Raw genomic sequence first — 20,294 nt, forward strand, 5'->3', positions numbered from 1 at the left:
TGCTCTTGCATTGCGGTGCATCGGCTTCCCTCTCGCTCTCTCTCGTTGGCGCGTGCCAATTTTCGGGGGTTGTTTTGCGCTCGATCGTATGCTCGCTCTCCCTTGCTCCTGTACGGCGCTAACTCCGTGGCCCATTGTTCGTGGTGAGTAACTCTCTCTGCTCTCCGAGTGTAGGTGTGTGTGTGTGTGTGTGTGCGCGATCTAGTGATGTGAGAACGGGGAACCAAAGATAACTACAAACTCTTGTCTACGCTTAAATTCTGTACAACTAGAAGATGATTATGTCGCGAAACTTGGCTGCTTAAATATACAGAGCTTATTTTATAAAAACAATAGATATATATATATATATATATATATATATATATTTTATAAAAACAATAGATATATATATATATATATATATATATATATATATATATATATCTATTGTTTTTATAAAATAAGCTCTGTATATTTAAGCAGCCAAGTTTCGCGACATAATCATCTTCTAGTTGTACAGAATTTATATATATATATATATACAAAGGTTAAATTACAACGTGAGAACTGATTATTTACAAAGCTTATGTTTACAAAGAAGTGAGAAGTGATTAATTATTATACAAAAATTATTATTATATTATATGATTATTATTTACTGAAGTGGAGGTGGCGGAGGTGTGGTCGTCGCAAGGGCTGTCGAAGGCTGGAAGGTTTTCCCAAGTGTGTCCAAAATGAGTAGGCGATAGGGGGCAGCTTCGTTTTTCTTCACTTTATTGCTTCACGTCGGTATTACGACTAACTTAGATTACATGGAGAACAAGGCTGCAGGGACCGCGGAGTGGTGAGTTCGCTGCTGGAGAGCAGCGAAAGAGAGGGAGACGGGAAGAGCGGAGGACACAGTGAGCGGGAGCACAAGCTTGAGCGCAAGCGCTGGCCGCTTACACTGCCACTCAAAACTTCACGCCTTTCTGGCGTGAACATTCTCCCCCCCCTTGCGCTAGCAAAAGGAATCAGGATCGGCAGGATCATGACTCCAGAACAGCTCCGGAAACGGTCCATCCGAAAACGGTGCTCTGAGCAACCGGCAAGCCATCCTCGAGTTTCAGGAACCCCGGTTGGATCAGTTTGGCAAACACATCTGCGCCCAACACGAGGGAGATGGTTGCCGGGCGGTGGAATTGTTCATCCGCAAGGCGGATGTCGCCGAACTTAGCCCGTGTGGAGTCGCTCAGAGCCCGAATGGGAGTCCGGATCTTGAGGCTCGGGTCCAGCTTCAGGACGACCTCGAGCTTGAAGTTGCCTGTTCGGGATCGGAGCGTCGCCGAACAGACCTCGTCGTCTCCCAGACTGGTGAAGGGCAGCCGGAAAGCGGCCGCCAGCGATCGGTCGATGCTGCTCACCGCCATACAAGGATCGATCATGGCCGCGGTCTCGAACGTACAGGATCCAGTATCGACCACGACGATGGCTGTCGGCAGTATGTGGACCGTCTTCTGACGAACCAACGTGGCCACCGCCGTAGACGGAGCGGAGACCTCCGGACGTGGACGCTCAATGGCGACCCGAATTGGCGATGAAGAGCGGGAGGCGGACCTGGCGGAATGGCGAGGATGCGACCTGGTGGGTTGGACAGGCTTGCGTAAAGGGCGTGATGGTGACGCCGTTGGCTGGGGTGTGCGTTCGGGCGCCCGTTCCTCGTGCATGTGGAGCAAGGTGTGATGGCTCCCTCCACACTTCTTGCAGCCGTCCTGGCTGCGGCAGGTCCCCTCGGAATGTTGGTGGGCGAGGCAATTTGAGCAGTACTTATTAATAAGTACTGCTCGGAGGCGCTTCTCGGCGCTCAGCTTTCGGAACCTCTTGCACTTCCGAAGAGGATGGATTCCCCGGCAGACTCGGCAGCGGTAGGACTGAGTACCTCGGGAACGTCTGCTTTCCAAGGACTGGGCGGTGCGAGGACGTGGAGCCATTGTACAAAAAACGTGTCCTGCGATGAATAGAAAAAAGAAAAAACGAAGTGTTAGCAGGGGTAGCACGAAACGTCGGACCTCGGAAATTGAGAAGCCCTAGTCCCTGGGAACGGAGGATACTTGATCCTCCGCAGGAAGAAGTATGACCTTATGGACTGGGCGCTTAATAGTCCCACGAGCTGTGCGGATTTCCACAACTCGGATGAGGTCATCGGCTCCTGGGAAGACAGAACTGATTCTGCCGAGCCGCCATTCGTCGGATGGAAGATTGTCCTCCTTGACGACTACCATGTCGCCGATTTGGAGGTTTCGGGTCGGATATTGCCATTTGTAGCGTTTGTGGAGTTCCTTTAGATACTCCTCTTTCCACCGAACACTGAACTGCTGATGTTGGGCCTTTAAATGTTGCCATCGATTGAGTATCGATTTGGCTTCGCCCTTTATCTCGGGCTCCGCCGTGGAGAGCAACGGTCCTCCAACAAGAAAATGGCCCGGAGTGAGGGCCAGCAAGTCTGAGGGATCTTCGGACATCGGGGAGAGGGGTCTTGAGTTGAGGCAAGCCTCAATCTTTGCGAGGAGCGTCGCAAGTTCCTCGAAAGTGTACTTGCGGGTCGCGGAAGCTTTGTAAAACAGAGTCTTAAAACTCTTGACGCCCGCTTCCCATAGACCCCCCATATGTGGAGCCCCTGGTGGAATAAATCGCCATACGAGCCCCTGATGGCTGTATGCATCAGTCACCGACTCCTTGACGGCTTGTAGGAAGTCTCGAGAAAGCAGAGTTGCTGCCCCCACAAAGGTCTTGCCATTATCCGAATGGACCCGCTGAGGACAACCGCGCCTCGCTACGAAACGAGCAAAGGCCGCTAGGAACTTCTCGGTTGTCAGATCGGAAGTGGGTTCCAAATGGATAGCCTTCGTAGAAAAACACACAAACACACAAACATAACCCTTTGTTATGAGACACGCTCTCCCTGTATAGTTTTTGATCTCGAAAGGGCCGGCGTAATCAACGCCCGTGTACGTGAAAGCCCTCGAGAAGGAAACTCTGTCTGTCGGAAAATCGCCCATCAGCTGTGTTTGAAGTCGCTTCTTGTAAATCGTGCAAATTTTACACGGATTCACCACAGCCTTCACCAGATTCTTGATTTTAGGAATCCAATACTTCGATCGGATCAGGCGTACAATTAATTGACTACCGCCATGAAGAGTAATCTGGTGAGCAAATTGGATAAGAAGGCGAGACAGTCTACAGTCATAGGGAAGTATTATTGGATGGCGTTCGTCATACTGCAACCCTTTGGCAGCAGTAAGGCGACCGCATGCTCTTAGGAGGCCGTGTTGGTCGATAAACGGAAACAAGTTCGCAATCGGACTTGACGCTAGAAGGGACCTTTTCTCGGCCAGATGCTTCTGCTCTTGGCCATATGCTCTGCGCTGCGCAATGGAGATTAAAACTCTTTCTGCCTCCCGGATTTCATCACTTGTGGGTCGTGGAGTGGGCGAGATCGAGCTCTTGCGGCAGCGTTTAAGGAATCGCAGAATGTACGTTAAGACCCGCAGAGCTTTGTCCAGTTTGGAGAACCGCTCAAGATATTCTTCGGACGGGGTCTTGCTGAAATGCACCTTGACTGCACGCTGTTCTAATTCGGTCGGATCGATGGCATTTTGGGCAGGCCATAGCTCACGAGGCCCTTGCAGCCACTCTGGTCCTTGCCACCAAAGTTTGCTATCCGCTAGGTCGATCAGGGGTACGCCTCGACTGGCTAAATCGGCGGAGTTTTGCTCGGAGGGAACATGTGCCCAACAGTCGACTGGTGTTGCCTGAGTGATCTTGGCAACTCTGTTGGCCACAAACGTAGTCCAGTTGCAAGCAGGCTTACGTAACCAGGCTAGGACGATCGTGGAATCTGTCCAGCAGCGGAGGTCGGAACTGGCGGTAGGCAAATGCGGAAGGATTGCTGTCACCATTTCGGTTAAAAGCACCGCTCCACAGAGCTCTAGCCGGGGGAGGGACACGGTTTTCACCGGAGCCACTCGTGTCTTGGCTGTCAGCAGACGAGTCAAGATCTGGTGACCCATCTCGACGCGGACGTAGATAGCAGCTCCATAGGCTTTCTGCGACGCGTCACAGAAGCCGTGATGCTCTACGATGACCTCTGGCTGGTACCCAACCCACCTTGGAACGCGGATCTTGTTGAGGTCGGAATATTCTCTGAGAAACGACTGCCATCTCTGACTCATGTGCGTGGGAAGCTTGTCATCCCAGCCTAAGTCTTGCAACCAAATCTCCTGCATAAACATTTTGGAACGGATGATGAACGGAGCCAGCCATCCGGCAGGATCGAACAACTTAGCGATTTGGGATAAAACTTCCCGCTTGGTGTAGGAGGGTTCCACTATTAGTTCTGGAGGGACGAAATAGAACTCGTCGGACTTTGCCCTCCATCGGATACCAAGCGTCTTGGCCGTGCTTTCGGCATCGATATCGAGGAACTCGCTATGGAGAAGGTGCTCAGCTGGAATATTGCTTAGTATGCTCTTATTGTTAGAAGTTCATTTTCTTAATGGAAATCCAGCGGAACTCAGAGCTGCTCGCAATTCTTGGACCGAATCTTGGGCGTCTTTTACGGAATTTGCGCCGGCCAGCACGTCATCGACATACATGTGATGCTGAATAATGCGGCTGGCCTGTGGAAATGGCCCTTGGACGTCCTTTGCTAGCTGCTGCAGCACTCGGATAGCCAAGAAGGGCGCGCAGTTGACCCCGAAAGTAACTGTCTGTAACTCGAAGTCTCGGATATTTCCTTCCTTATTTCGGAACAGAATTCTTTGAAAGGGTGTGTGCTTGGAATCGACCCAAATCTGACGGTACATTTTAGTAATGTCCGCACTGAAGACATATTGGAAGCATCGCCACTTCAGGATCTGAATAGTCAGATCGGATTGCAGGACTGGACCAGCATGAAGAATATCATTTAAACTGGTTCCATTTGCTGAAGGGCTTGAAGCGTTAAATACAACGCGAAGCTTTGTAGTGGTGCTTTCGGGCTTGATCACCGCATGATGTGGAAGATAGTAGGTAGGAGAATTGTGAGTCGACGGAACTTCTTTCATATGACCCAGATCCAGATATTCCTGAATCACGCTGTCATATTGCTCTTTTAGGGGAAAGTCTCTTTTTAACCGATTTTCGTTTCGGAGAAACTGAGCTAACGCGATGGACCTCGAATACCCTAGATTGGATCCAGAATTTACGGGGTCGCAGAACGGGAGCGTCACCACGTACCTCCCGCTTGCGTCTTTCTTCGTCGTTCGGAGAAAGTTCCTCTCGCAATAGGAATCCGACTCCTTTACCATCTGGACTGGTAGATCTTCCACCTCCCAGAACTTGCTGAGAAGCGTGTCCAGTGCCTCGTCACCTACTTGGTGCACTTGAGTCGTGAAGGATGCGACTCTGTTTGAGTTCACCTGGGAGATCGGCCCCGTAAGCACCCATCCGAAAATGGTCTCTTGGCCTAGTAGAGAGCCGCAAATGTTTCCTCGCGTGCCACTTAGCATGACCGAAGGTAAAATGTCGGCCCCGATCAGAACATCAATTTGCGAACTCTCGTAGAATTTGGGGTCTGCCCATTGGAGAGCGGGCAGGTCTTTCAAAGAATCCCGAGCTATTGGATATGAGGGCAATTTGCCCGCCAATGCCGGAAGGACATAGGCTGCGGTGTCTAACTGGAGACCCGGCTTAGTAGGAGATCGCACTTGAAAATGGCAGAGTCTGGTAGACTTCGCCGAAACGGATTGGTTCAGCCCGGAGACTTGAGTTTGGATGCTGCGGAATGGCAGCTTGATCAAATTGAAGAGGCGTTCGGAAATGAAAGTCGCCTCGGACCCCGAGTCGATTAAGGCTCGTGCTCGGTAGTTCGTGCCTAGATGGCACACATCGATAATTGCCGTGCTCAGAAGAACGGCTGTAGTGCCAGAGGCGAAGTAATTCTGCACCGTGGGATTACTCGTCGATGCATTACTGGTGGAGGGTCCTGAAGATAGCTGAGCAGAGGGCGTGGAGGATCTTGAATTTGCAGGAGTTGCATTACGATGTAGCAGAGTATGATGTCTCCCTTTACAAGTGAAACAGCTGTGCGTGCTCGTGCAGTCACGTAGCTGGTGGCCTCTCGCAAAACAATTGAGACAGAGCTGCTTCTTTTGTATGTAGCCGGAACGCGCGTCGACGGACATTTGGAGAAAGCGCGGGCATAAGCGTACTGGATGATTCTCCTTGGAGCATAAGTCACACCCTTTTGGCTTGGTGCTGACTTTCGTTTCGAAGGACTGAAGCTTTTTCGGGACTGCTTGAGTCGGCTTCATGTCCTCGATGGCCTCTAATGTGCGATATCTCTCGCTTAGGAAGGTGTTCATCTCTTCCCAAGCCGGAATGTCGGATTTCGACGTTAGGGACTGTTCCCATAGCGAAAGGGTAACTTTCGGCAGCTTGCTTGCGCACAGGAACACCAGCAGACAATCCCAGTTGTCCGTGGATATTTGGGAATGTGCTAGCGCTGTCAAACACCCCTGAATCGTGGACTGCAGCTCTTTCAGCGCATGACCAGATTCTTGGGAGATGGAACTCAAGTTGAACAGGAGCTTGAGTTGGCTGTTGACTAGAAGTCGTTTGTTTTGGAAACGGTCTTGAAGCGCTTCCCACGCAGAGGCGAACCCGTCATTTGTGAGCGGGGATTTGGAGACGATGGCTTTCGCCTCGCCGCTCGTCTTCGTGAGAAGATGGAAGAGCTTCTCGACCGGTGTCAGCCTGGGGTTGTTGACATAGACTGCCGTGAATAGGTCCCGGAAAGTGGGCCATCGAAGGTAGTCCCCGTCGAAGACTTCTGTATCGCAGGGAGGTAAGCGGCAACCGGAGGAAATGATTGGCTGGGAGGGTGGTTGCACGGCTTGAGGCGTGGCACTGTCAATTGTCGCACTGATCTCTGCAGAACATGACTCATACACCGAATAGCAATAGTCATATTTGCTCTGCAGCACGGACACCATTTCGAGGGATCCTTCTTGGGCAATTAGATCGGAGCACATGTCGTACTCCGTCTCTACCTTGTCCCATAAGGCTCTCACTTGTTGCAGGCGGACTTGTAGCAGATGTAGGGACGGGGAAGTTTGACCTGGAGTATTAATCTAAGCTTCAAAAATGCTCACACGATCGCTGGCGGCTATGAATTTGCGCAACGACACGGTTGCGGCCGTTGGCGGTTCGGCCGTTGGCTGTTCGGCCGTTGGTTTTTCAGCGGATGCCATTTTGTGGCTGCTAGAGCGTGTCACCCTCAGGAATTCCGGCTTTGAAACAGAGGGAGACTCTGACTTTATGGCAAGCGAAGAGTCGCTAGAAGCTTTTGCCACCGGACGAGAGATGACTATTCGTGGAGCGTTTGACGGACTTGTCGATCGACGATCCGTCCCTTTGGAGGTGAAAGCCGAACTTCTGATCCTCGGAGTGGAGGGCCTGGGTGCTGAATGGGCTCGAATGGGCCGCGGAGAGGATGGGTTCGACTTGGCCGGGGAGGAGATTCCCTTTTTATCTCCCTCTTTGGGCATACTCAGCTATGCCCTATGAAAAGAGAAGGCATGGCAAGCGAAGAGTCGCTAGAAGCCAAAATGTTGGAGGGGGGCGGCTTTAAGCTGAAATGCACTCGGATAAATAATAACACGTAGAACTTGTCGGGGTTTTACGCGACGTGCGTCGGGATGTTTATTTAGTCGTAGGTAAATTGGTACTGACTATACAAAGGAAACTAATGCTAGGGAGAGCGGATTGGAAGCTCTAGGACTGGAAGTCCGGAGGAAGAGGGAGAGACAAGGAGAGCGTACGGGATCACACTGCCTCCCGAAATTAAACGCCTTTCTGGCGTGATCATTCTCCCCCCCCTTGCGAGGATACGCAGCAAAAGTACCAGGAAGGATTAGCTCTGGAAAGCGTTGGATAACGCTGAGCACTCGTTGGTATGGAGAAGAGTGTGGTGATCCTGTCCACACGACTGGCATCGGTCTTTACTACGACACGATCCCCCGGAATGGTGGTGGGCCAGGCAGTTGACGCAGTACTTCTTTTCGATGACTGCCTGGAGCCGTTTCTCAGCGCTAAGGCGCAGAAACCGGTGGCATTTCCGAAGAGGATGGTTCCCTTGGCAGACTCGGCATTGGTAGGATAAAATACCTCGGGAACGTCTGCTCTTGCTATCGTCGTATGGAACCCAGTAATTGGAGGAATCGGCAGAAGTGGTCACTCGTGTGGAGAACGAGGAAATCCTTTGGATGGGTGCAGGAATTTGTGGTGCGTCATCACGAGGATTCGGAACACTGGATGAAGTGTTGCTTGGATGCAACAATGTGTGATGCCGACCGTGACAAATAAGACAGCTGTGGGCGCTTGTGCAATTACGGAGCGGATGACCGCTTGCAAAGCAATTTGAGCACAACTGCTTTTTCTCAATGTAAGATGATCGATCGACTATCGTCATTTGGAGGAAGCGTGAACATTTACGCACGGGATGGTTCTCTGCAGAACACAAATCGCATCTTTTGGATAAGTGAACAATCCGCGTACTAAAGGATTTTAGTACTCGCGGTGCCACGATGGATTTTGTCGGGTTGGACGGACTGAGGCGTATCGTAGGAGGTTGAATAGAATTTATAGATTCCAGAGTTCTATGGCGCTCAGTAAGGAAAGAATCTAATTCTAGCCACGTCGGAATTTCGGTTTTATTTGGTAGGGATTGCTCCCATAATGAGAGCGTCAGCTTTGGAAGCTTCGTGGAACACAAATAAACCAATAGACAATCCCAATTATCCGTAGGAAGGCCGGACAGAGTTAGGGATGTGAGGCAATTTTGAATTGTATTCTGCAGCTCCTTCAAGGCTGCCGAGGATTCGCGTTCGATGGATTGTATGTTTAGTAATTTCTTCAGTTGGCTGTTCACCAACGCGCGTTTATTTTCGAAACGCTCAGTTAGGTTTCCCCATGCTGAGCGGAAACCGTCATTGGTGAGTGGCGAATTGGAAACTATAGAATGAGCTTCACCACTAGTCTTGGCATTTAAATAGAACAACTTTTCTACAGGGGTCAGCGTAGGATTGTCGATATAGACCGCTGTGAAAAGGTCCCGGAAAGTCGGCCAGCGAAGATAATCGCCCGAGAAAACTTCCGTTTCGCACGGAGGAAGCCGACAGCCAGACGAAAAGGAATTTTGGGGCGCAGGAGGTTGGACTGGAGCTGCTTTAGCAGAGATCGTATCGATCTGTTCCATGAACTTGGCAGCACACCGTTCATAAATGGAATAAGTGTCGTCGTATTTTGCCTTAAGAGTAGGCAAGGTGTCTGCAGCGCCCTCTAAACCAACTGAAATTAGCTCTGAACAAGCTTCGTACTCTGTCTCGACCTTGTCCCATAGCGCTCGGACTTGGTCGAGATGGATTTGACAAGAGTACTTGGATGGAGTGGGTGCTGCTGGATTGCAGACTCTGGACTCGAAGTGACTCAGACGGTCACAGATCAAAGTAAATTTGTTTGAAATTGAAGGAGCCATTTTGGATTTTTTTTTTTTTTTTACAAAAATGTACTATAAATATATATTAAAATTTATGTGTCGAAGTTTGATTGGGAATTTAGGAACCAATCGGAGTCGTAATAATTATTATATATAATTAATTTTGGAAAATCGTAGTTTTCCCGTATGGAATTTAAATCGGGAATATTTGAATTAATTCAATAATTCCGGTCAGCAGCGAAAATACGGTCACACTAATGCGGATACGGAAGCGCACTTGGATTTCTAACTTAATTAGTTAGTTGGAATTTTAATATAAAATAATTTACAAATTATTTTATTTATCTGGACTTATGTGATTGACCGGTACTGTATTTCGGAACCAATACGTGTGTGTGTCTATTTGTGCACTTGTCGTATGCAAGTGCAAAATAGCGGAGATAAGGAGAGGCGGAAAAAATTGCCAAATATTGGAGCGTCGACTTGCAGACGAATATGTATGTATGTACATATGTAACTGCAGCTCAGGATAGAGCAAGGGAGTAAATAAACAAATATATGTACGAATTAAATCAATTTATAATTGTAGTACCTGCGGACAGTTATTGTTGTATGTATGTAGTTATATTGTTGTACATTTGTAAATATAAGTTTCGGAGTGAAGTGGACTGTATTTGTAGTATCCCTGCAGTACCATTCATCAACAATTCATCAACGTTTCATCAATAGCCGAAGGGGTGTTGTTGATGATTCATCGATGAATGGCCATACAAATTACTGATGAATTTAACATGGGCATGTCATAGACATTCATCAACAACAATTCATCAACAATTCATCATCATTTCATCGATGAATTGTTGATGAAAGGCTGATGAAATGTTGATGAATTGTTGATGATTCATCGATAAATTGTTGATGAATTGATGATGAATCATCAACAATTCATCAACATTTCATCAGCCTTTAATCAACATTTCATCATCAATTCATCGATGAATTGTTGATGATTTTTTTTTTTCATATATAAAAATAAAACTCTTAAATTTTTATTAATATTATTTATTCTTACAAATTCTATACCTAAACTAAAACACAAATATAAAAAATTAAGATTAAACATCCATATATTAAAAGGCCTTAAGGTCTTTTTGATTCTTGGTGTTCCGCTTTTTATTCATGAAGACCAAATTTATTGCGCAGTATCTTCTCTGGAGGCTCAGTTTTAGTCACTTGGGAAATTGCATCTACAGAAAAAATTATAATTAATCAAGGGAAAATATAATTTAATTAAATAAAATTACCCAATTTATTGGCCATTACAGCAGTCTGAAAAGAAAATACATACATACATATATAAATATAATATATTATATACATATAATAAATAAAATAATATATGTACATTTATAGGCTTCTATTTAATTAAGAACAATCTTTTTACTCACCTTTTTTATATTCCAATATGGCCCGGAACGTAATTATTGAATTATTTGATTTCTTAATATTTTAAACACACGACACTTCTGCAGTGGAGAACACTTTAACTTGTAATGCAAAGGGAATAAGAAGAAGCAAGACGAAACCGAAAACCGCTGCTCCGAAAATATGGAGTCGAACCTTCGAGAATCTATTTTAATTGCGTCTTCTACTTTGTTTCGGACTTCAAAAAACGAAGCCCATGCAAATTGTTTTTGTTTTTTTTTTTTGCATGCACCAACAAATCGGACTCGAAGGGAGGTCGGGTCTCCGAAGGGAGTTCGGGTTCAAGTAGCAGTCGGCAGAGCGTCGATTCTGTCGGTGTCGCAGTCGGCGCGTTGATGAATTGTTGATGAAAAGGCCTATTGATGAAATGTGGTACTGCAGGGATGTATGTAATGTAAATAAATGCTAGCGGGAACACAGTAAACGAGAAGGAATTAAGAATAATTCGAAATTGGAAAGTTTTACTGTGGCTTAGGCATTTATTTAAACAAACACTTTATGAATTTTGGAACCCGTAGATCTTGTATAGAAATTATTTGGGAAATGTCAATGTTGACAGCGATCGTAATCTTATGGAGTGGACTGTATATGTATGTAAATGTAAATAAATGCTAGCAGGAACACAGTTGACGAAGAGGAATTGAGAACTATTGGAGTTAAATTCTCACTGTGGCTATTGCATTTATTTAAACACACTTTTGGATTTCGGCACAGAAATTTTACACAAATGTAGAAAATTTGGGAACCGAATTATTTTGAATTTGGAATTGGATGTTATTATGCTGCCGTGTGTCGGATCAATCGTACTTAGGATTTAGACAGTAATCATACAGAGAAGTTAGACGAATTGAGCTTCGCAAAACCTAACTGTATGACCGGCAGCAATCATGTATTAAAACTTATCTTGTGCGGTGTTAAAGCCACCGGAGCTGCTGGTGGATGAAATCCGGCTCTGATGGACCAAATGTTGGAGGGGGGCGGCTTTAAGCTGAAATGCACTCGGATAAATAATAACACGTAGAACTTGTCGGGGTTTTACGCGACGTGCGTCGGGATGTTTATTTAGTCGTAGGTAAATTGGTACTGACTATACAAAGGAAACTAATGCTAGGGAGAGCGGATTGGAAGCTCTAGGACTGGAAGTCCGGAGGAAGAGGGAGAGACAAGGAGAGCGTACGGGATCACACTGCCTCCCGAAATTAAATTCTGCACCGTGGGATTACTCGTCGATGCATTACTGGTGGAGGGTCCTGAAGATAGCTGAGCAGAGGGCGTGGAGGATCTTGAATTTGCAGGAGTTGCATTACGATGTAGCAGAGTATGATGTCTCCCTTTACAAGTGAAACAGCTGTGCGTGCTCGTGCAGTCACGTAGCTGGTGGCCTCTCGCAAAACAATTGAGACAGAGCTGCTTCTTTTGTATGTAGCCGGAACGCGCGTCGACGGACATTTGGAGAAAGCGCGGGCATAAGCGTACTGGATGATTCTCCTTGGAGCATAAGTCACACCCTTTTGGCTTGGTGCTGACTTTCGTTTCGAAGGACTGAAGCTTTTTCGGGACTGCTTGAGTCGGCTTCATGTCCTCGATGGCCTCTAATGTGCGATATCTCTCGCTTAGGAAGGTGTTCATCTCTTCCCAAGCCGGAATGTCGGATTTCGACGTTAGGGACTGTTCCCATAGCGAAAGGGTAACTTTCGGCAGCTTGCTTGCGCACAGGAACACCAGCAGACAATCCCAGTTGTCCGTGGATATTTGGGAATGTGCTAGCGCTGTCAAACACCCCTGAATCGTGGACTGCAGCTCTTTCAGCGCATGACCAGATTCTTGGGAGATGGAACTCAAGTTGAACAGAAGCTTGAGTTGGCTGTTGACTAGAAGTCGTTTGTTTTGGAAACGGTCTTGAAGCGCTTCCCACGCAGAGGCGAACCCGTCATTTGTGAGCGGGGATTTGGAGACGATGGCTTTCGCCTCGCCGCTCGTCTTCGTGAGAAAATGGAAGAGCTTCTCGACCGGTGTCAGCCTGGGGTTGTTGACATAGACTGCCGTGAATAGGTCCCGGAAAGTGGGCCATCGAAGGTAGTCCCCGTCGAAGACTTCTGTATCGCAGGGAGGTAAGCGGCAACCGGAGGAAATGATTGGCTGGGAGGGTGGTTGCACGGCTTGAGGCGTGGCACTGTCAATTGTCGCACTGATCTCTGCAGAACATGACTCATACACCGAATAGCAATAGTCATATTTGCTCTGCAGCACGGACACCATTTCGAGGGATCCTTCTTGGGCAATTAGATCGGAGCACATGTCGTACTCCGTCTCTACCTTGTCCCATAAGGCTCTCACTTGTTGCAGGCGGACTTGTAGCAGATGTAGGGACGGGGAAGTTTGACCTGGAGTATTAATCTTAGCTTCAAAAATGCTCACACGATCGCTGGCGGCTATGAATTTGCGCAACGACACGGTTGCGGCCGTTGGCGGTTCGGCCGTTGGCTGTTCGGCCGTTGGTTTTTCAGCGGATGCCATTTTGTGGCTGCTAGAGCGTGTCACCCTCAGGAATTCCGGCTTTGAAACAGAGGGAGACGGACTTGTCGATCGACGATCCGTCCCTTTGGAGGTGGAAGCCGAACTTCTGATCCTCGGAGTGGAGGGCCTGGGTGCTGAATGGGCTCGAATGGGCCGCGGAGAGGATGGGTTCGACTTGGCCGGGGAGGAGATTCCCTTTTTATCTCCCTCTATGGGCATACTCAGCTATGCCCTATGAAAAGAGAAGGCCTGCCCCCCGCAAAAGAAAAGTGGTGCACGAAAAAGGAACTTTAATCCTTAAACGCTGTGGAGAACCCTGCGAAGCTCGCAGAGTAACAAAAAAAAACGGCAGGAAAAGGAAATAGCCAAATCTATCTTTGATCAGTCGCTAGCTAAAACGAGGGAACTGAGCTCTCAGTGACTGATCTACGAAACGAGTGCGGATAATAGAATATAGCGAAAAAACAAAAAGTAGCTAGATCTAGCTACAAACTAGGCCCGGAAATTGTTGCAAATTCTTAGCCACTTACTCAAAATTGGCTTCTTCGACCTTAAGTTCCGGAATACGACAACAACAATCGTAGAACTTTGCGAGAAACAAAAAAAAAAAAAACCGCCAAAACTAGCTGGAAAACGCTAATAAATTCGGAATATGTCAATCACTTTCGGGAATTGTATGGGTTTTTCTTTTGTTTCTTCGGAACTCGCAAAAGATCGTGAAGAACTACGTGGAAAAAAAATTCACAAAAAATAGCTTAAAAAAAAATAGCTAACGGAGGCCAATGGAGATTGATATGCAGAAACCGCACGAAAAAATAACGCCCACCAAAACCTAGCTAAAAGATCGAAACTTGCTAAAATATCGGCTCGACCAAAAACTAGCGGCGTATAAACAATGGCTAAAAAAATAGCTAAAGGAGGCCAGTGGAGATTGCTATCCTTTATTTCCAGGAACCACACGAAAAAACTAACACCGCCAACAAAAATATAGCTAAAATAAGAAAAATAGCTAAAACCTTGGCTTGACCAAAAAAGCTAGCTGGCGAAAAAATAGCTAAAAAGAGTGGCGGTATTTGTTGTTAAAAAATTTAAACGAATTTCGGTTTCCTTAAAAAATGTTGTTCCAGGAATTATTCTTTATTTTTTTTTTTATCTCGTGGGTGGACGAAGTTTTTCCGTCGGCACTTTGCCTTTTCGGAAACGTATTAGTGCAGGTGTTTGTGCACGCTTAACGAGCAAAGAGGAGACGAAATAGAAATGCACTGTATGTGCGTATGTATGACGCTTTGGAGTTTAAGCAGTTGCTCAGCGCAGAATAGCGCGAGGGAAGCCAATATGTATGTAAGTACGTAGGAAATATGTAAATTTTCTAGGCGCAGAATAGCGCGAAGCTTGCCCAAAGTATGTATGTATGTATGGATGAAAATATGTAATTTTTGCTAAGCGCAGAATAGCGCAAAGCTTGCCCAAATATGTATGGATGAAAATATGTAATTTTTGCTAAGCGCAGAATAGCGCGAAGCTTGCCCAAATATGTATATATGTATGGATGAAAATATGTAATTTTTGCTAAGCGCAGAATAGCGCGAAGCTTGCCCAATATATTTATGTATGTGTGGAATGCGAGAAATAAAAACCACTATATTTATGTATTTCTATTCTTTTTTCGGAGTATGGATTTATTTGTGTTTTATTATATATTTTTCCTTCTTTTTTTTTTGAATTTCTTTAGTTAATATTTTTAAATAAAAACACTGAGGAAATTGGAAATTTGGGTGTATGTTCTATTTATTTTATTTTTTATGTAACAAAATATATATTTTGGATTCCGATGTTTTTTTTTTTATTTATATTTGGGTTCGGATTTTATTTTATATTTACATATATATTTGGGTGTATGTTAGGGTATGTATGTATGTGTGTAAAGGCTTTCTTTAAAATTGTAATAATACTATTTGGAATTGCAGTTAGTGTCGGACGTATTTTGGAACTGAGTGACGGAACGTGAATTTTCTCACTTTTCACTGTCACTTTTCATTATTTTCGGATCGAGGAAAAAAAATTAACGCCTTGGAAAAGGAATATGGCGACCACGGACGAATGGACTTTGGACTTCGTACTTATCTTGGTATCCGCAAAGGGGCGCTGGAAACTTATTCCGCTCGCAGGCTCGAAGGACCATGAAGTGGAGGTGGCGGAGTGGCCAGAAAAGTATTCGTCCTTCTTGGAGGTGTGGTCGTCGCAAGGGCTGTCGAAGGCTGGAAGGTTTTCCCAAGTGTGTCCAAAATGAGTAGGCGATAGGGGGCAGCTTCGTTTTTCTTCACTTTATTGCTTCACTTCGGTATTACGACTAACTTAGATTACATGGAGAACAAGGCTGCAGGGACCGCGGAGTGGTGAGTTCGCTGCTGGAGAGCAGCGAAAGAGAGGGAGACGGGAAGAGCGGAGGACACAGTGAGCGGGAGCACAAGCTTGAGCGCAAGCGCTGGCCGCTTACACTGCCACTCAAAACTTCACGCCTTTCTGGCGTGAACATTTACAAAACTTATTTTACAAAGTGAGAATAATTTGTGGCCGTTTGCCGGTTTGTTTTGGGTTTTTGTTGTTAACGGCTGCGGTTCTCCATGAGCGTTGGCGGCAGTTGTGATTTCCGCTGGCTGCTGTTGTTGTTGCTGCCGGCTGCGCTTGTTGTTATTGTTGCTGCTGTTGTTTATGCCCGCCGTTGTTGTTGGCTTTGGAAGCTGCTGGTGCCGATAGCTGGCGCTGGCTGTCGCTGTTGTTGGCTGCGAGAGCGAGCTGTTGTTGTGGCCGCTGCTCTGGCCGGTGTTGAGGCCGCTGGCCGCTGTTTGATGGTGTCGCTGTTGATGACGTGGCTGCGGTTGTTGTTGCTGGCTACGGGCGCGAGCTATTGTTGTCGATGGTCGCGCTGGCCGTTGCTATTACCGCTGCTGTTGGCCGCTGTTCTGGCCGTTTGTTGTGGCCGGCGTTGATGACGTCGACGGCCGGTGTTGTGGCCGTTGTTGATGACGCCGTTGCTGGCGCTGGCTGTCGTTGTTGTTGCTGCTGTTCTGGCCGGTGTTGTGGCCGTTGTTACTGGCGCGGGTGGCCGGTGTTAGGGCTGTTGTTGTTGCCGCCGCCAGTATTGGTGGGGAGTCAGGCGACTCCTCACAGTAGGTAGGATTATATTGATAGCTTATACATTGGATTTTTTATTAACAAAAAAGTGAAGAAAATTTTCATGAAAAACGAAAAAGTAATTTTGAATCGCCGCCATTTTTTTTATTTCTTATTAAATTTTTATAATTGTAGTCTATTCCATAACCACATTAATACTAAACAAGAACATCTTTGAATTTTTTGTTTCGGTCGATTTTTGCAGAGGCTTACGTCGTCCTGTGTCCTGCTTCAGGACATGCTCTAAAAATGTTGAAAATTTGTGCTAAATCATATCTAAACTATGAGAAATAAACATGCAAAGTTTGAACTTTCTATGTCTTTTCCTTTGTCAAAAAAAAAATTCCTAAAGATTGCCTATTTTTTGGCCCAACTAACCAGAATGGACTCTTAAGGCTTTGCATCGGGCTTCGTCGGACGGAGTCAATCTGGCATGCGAACCATTTGAGTCGCGCCTATGAGCTGTGCCTGGATCCTGCCATGCCAGCCCAAAATTCTGTCCTCCTAATGTTTAATGAGTACTTGGAATCTGTCCTACATTTTGATCGACAGGAGTCGGAGTGTTTTTTTTGGCAAATATGCAGCAAGATTGGTTTGTATTATCTGTGCCATCTCCTGGGACAATTCGGTTAAGATTTCGTTCCTCATTCCCTGCATGGCCTGAGCTACTATGCTTCCAACTTCGGATGAAGACATATTTTCTCGGCTGCCTGAAGGTCCTGCCGTGTGTCCGCCCGCTGGCTTCTTTGCCGCTGGTGTAGTCGCGGGCAATATAAAACAAATTGATCCACAAGTGGGGCACTCACGATTAGTTTTCGAGTGACTTGCCAAGCAGTTCTTGTGAAACTCGTGGTTACACTTTGTTTTAAATACCGTGCCCGTGGCCAAAGGTTTTCTACATAACGGGCACTCTGCCTCGGGCCCAACCTCATCCCTATCGGAATCAGCCATTTCTTTCCCCGCCAGAACTCCTTAAATATTTAAATAAATAATGAATAAATAAATACTTTCAATCAATATAAAAAATAAAAATAATAAATAAATAAACGGAACTGTATAAGTATTAATTACTGCCATCCAACTAAGCAGCCGTTCCCGATAAAGTTTTGTTTTTGACAAACACAAATGACATGCAAATGAGAGAGAGAGAGAGGAAAAATTATGCTGCTGCTACTCGGGAGCTATGCTTTATGATAAGCGTGATGCTATCGCAACCTCTGCTTTGTCATCTCGCTCCCTAGCACAACAACAATGCGCCTTGGCCTTGAAACCTCGCGGCTTTAGCGCACCCTACATTTATGAGCGGCATATCAATTTCGCCATCAGCCGTGGTCAGTCGACTCATTTTATAAAAAAAACATCGAACTGAATTCCTATGCAACTGATTAGCGGGATGTGCTTCGCTAATTTTTATAGACAGGATCTCTGCTAAACTCAACTCAACTCACGGAAAACTGAAGTTTGCAAAGGCTGATCTGTGGAAGGCGTTGGGAGCAGCGTCAGGCAGAGGCGAGCGGAGCAAGTCAGGAGCGTGAGGCAGGGACTGAAAAGGCAGAGGCGAGGTGACAGCAGAGGCAGATCATCGCGGAAGAGCACAGGCGGACAAGCAGCGACAAGCTCAAAAAGTGACGCTAACTGGAGCAAGCAGATTTTCGGGGTCAATCAGTTGGCAAGTCAATTAGTGGAAGACGGGACAGGCGGTCAAGCAGTCTCTTAAGCAGTGCATCGGACGAAGTGCAAAACGTTAAGGCTAAGAAGATCTAATTGGAAGTAGCTGAGAAGCAGAACTGAACGTAAGAAAAACTAAAAAAAGCACTTATAGAAACGCCATTTTAGAATCTGAATAGTCAGATCGGACTGTAGTACAGGCCCCGCATGAAGGATATCATTGAGGCTGTTCCCGTTTGACGAGGGATGGAAGCGTTGAACACGACGCGAACCTTCGTCGTGGTGCTATCTGGTTTGAAGACAGCGTGATGAGGCAGGTAAAAACTGCTGGAGTCGTCAGGAGAGACTTGGTGCATATGACCTAAGTCTAAGTACTCTCGAATGACTGAGTCGTACTGCTCCTTCAATGGAAGATCTTTACTTAGTCGTATTTCGTTTCGGAGGTACTGAGCTAGTGCGATGGGTCTGGAATGTCCCAGCTTAATATTGTCCGGCTCTTTAAAGGGCAACGAAACAACATATCTTCCATCCTCGCTTCTTTTGGTGGATCGGATAAAGTTCTCCTCGCAAACCGAGGTGGATTCCTTAACCAGCTTCACTGGAACATCCTCCACTTCCCAAAATTTTGTGAGGATGCTGTCTAGTTTGGATTCCTTGACTGCTAATCGGGCTGAAAAGGAGCAGATTCTGCTTGTGGGACTCGCTGCAATCGGACCGCAAAGAATCCACCCGAATATGGTCTCTTGACCCAGGAGTGTTCCACAAATATTGGAATGGGAGCCGCTTAGGAGGATCGATGGCAGGATATCGGCACCAATAAGCACGTCAATCTGCGAGCTCCGGAAGAAATTTGGATCTGCTAGTTGCAACGGTGGAAGATCCTTTAATGAGGCCTCTGGTAGAGCGTAGGATGGGAGATTACCAGCTAGCTGGGGTAACACGTATGGACAGGTTTCAATCTGGATATGGGGCTTGACGGGAGAACCTATGTTGAGTTGACACCTCTTACGAGGCTGAGCGGCAACGGAAAGGTTGACCCCCGAAACTTGAGCCTGGATGGACTCATACGGCAACTTAATCAGGTTGAACAACCGTTCTGAGATGAAGGTTGCCTCGGAACCTGAGTGAATGAGTGCCCGTGCGGAGTATTTTATGCCCAAATGGCAAACTTCTATCAATGCCGTACTCAGTAGGACCCCTTGCGTGTTAACGGCAAGAAACGTTTGCACATTCGCTTGACTCGTCGATGGAGTGGACTGTATATGTTGCTGGATTGCTGTGGATGGATGGGACTGTTGGTCAGGCATAACCACTGAATGGACTGGCGGAGGGCTGCTTCGATGCAGGAGAGTATTATGACGACCATTGCAGGTGTAGCAATTATGCGTGCTGTTGCAGTCCCGGAGCAGATGCGTTCTTGCGAAACAGTTTAAGCACAACTTCTGCTGTTTTACATGTTTCTCTCGATCTGCGACTGACATGCGTAAGAATAGAGGGCATCCTCGGATTGGATGGTTCTCCTGTGCGCAGAGTTTACAGGATTGCGGGTTTACCGTAACTCTGTTCTCAAAGGTCTGGATTGACCGCGAGCTATTGTCAGCCCTCAGTGCCCTGGATTGAACGCTCGCGTTCGGCTTGAACTCTTCAATCGCCTCAAGCGTTCGATGACGATCCTTTAAGAAGGCCTGGAATTCAGCCCAGAGTGGAATCTCAGACTTACTTAGAAGGGACTGCTCCCAAAGAGACAAAGTTAGTTTTGGCAACTTGGAAGAGCACAGGAAAACAAGCAGGCAATCCCAATTCGTGGTCTCGACCCTTGCTAATTGCAGGGCCGTTAAACAACCTTGGATTGTGCTCTCTAAATGCTTCAAGGATTTCCCGAAATGTGTCACCATTGTCACCATTGAAAACTTCGCACTCGGCTGGAGGTTGGCGACATCCGCCCTGAGAC

At 46.7% G+C, this 20,294-nt stretch overlaps 4 protein-coding genes and 1 long non-coding RNA gene across 5 annotated transcripts; all 5 read right to left on the reverse strand.

Moving 5' to 3' along the window:
• Window positions 1-1,010: 1,010 nt before the first annotated feature.
• LOC138929085 (uncharacterized) lies at window positions 1,011-1,952 on the reverse strand. The gene has a single exon (XM_070288065.1). It carries the CDS (start codon window positions 1,950-1,952, stop codon window positions 1,011-1,013), a length of 942 nt encoding a protein of 313 aa, XP_070144166.1.
• A 96-nt stretch (window positions 1,953-2,048) lies between these two features.
• LOC121502239 (uncharacterized) lies at window positions 2,049-7,034 on the reverse strand. The gene is made up of 2 exons (XM_070288066.1): window positions 4,581-7,034; window positions 2,049-4,490 (listed from the first exon to the last, which is right to left on the reverse strand). Exons 1-2 carry the CDS (start codon window positions 7,032-7,034, stop codon window positions 2,049-2,051), a joined length of 4,896 nt encoding a protein of 1,631 aa, XP_070144167.1.
• Window positions 7,035-10,551: 3,517 nt separating this feature from the next.
• LOC121502249 (uncharacterized) lies at window positions 10,552-11,298 on the reverse strand. Its single transcript, XR_005990893.2, has 3 exons — window positions 10,948-11,298; window positions 10,804-10,828; window positions 10,552-10,746 (listed from the first exon to the last, which is right to left on the reverse strand). It is a non-coding gene; the product is annotated as an uncharacterized lncRNA (long non-coding RNA).
• A 920-nt stretch (window positions 11,299-12,218) lies between these two features.
• Window positions 12,219-13,501, reverse strand: LOC138929086 (uncharacterized). The gene is made up of 2 exons (XM_070288067.1): window positions 12,461-13,501; window positions 12,219-12,266 (listed from the first exon to the last, which is right to left on the reverse strand). Exons 1-2 carry the CDS (start codon window positions 13,499-13,501, stop codon window positions 12,219-12,221), a joined length of 1,089 nt encoding a protein of 362 aa, XP_070144168.1.
• Window positions 13,502-18,522: 5,021 nt separating this feature from the next.
• LOC138929087 (uncharacterized) lies at window positions 18,523-19,650 on the reverse strand. The gene has a single exon (XM_070288068.1). The coding sequence runs from the start codon at window positions 19,648-19,650 to the stop codon at window positions 18,523-18,525; it is 1,128 nt and encodes a 375-aa protein (XP_070144169.1).
• Window positions 19,651-20,294: the final 644 nt, after the last annotated feature.

The sequence above is a fragment of the Drosophila kikkawai genome, chromosome X, assembly GCF_030179895.1.
Source record: "Drosophila kikkawai strain 14028-0561.14 chromosome X, DkikHiC1v2, whole genome shotgun sequence".
In the NCBI taxonomy this organism is placed as follows: Eukaryota; Metazoa; Arthropoda; class Insecta; order Diptera; family Drosophilidae; genus Drosophila; species Drosophila kikkawai.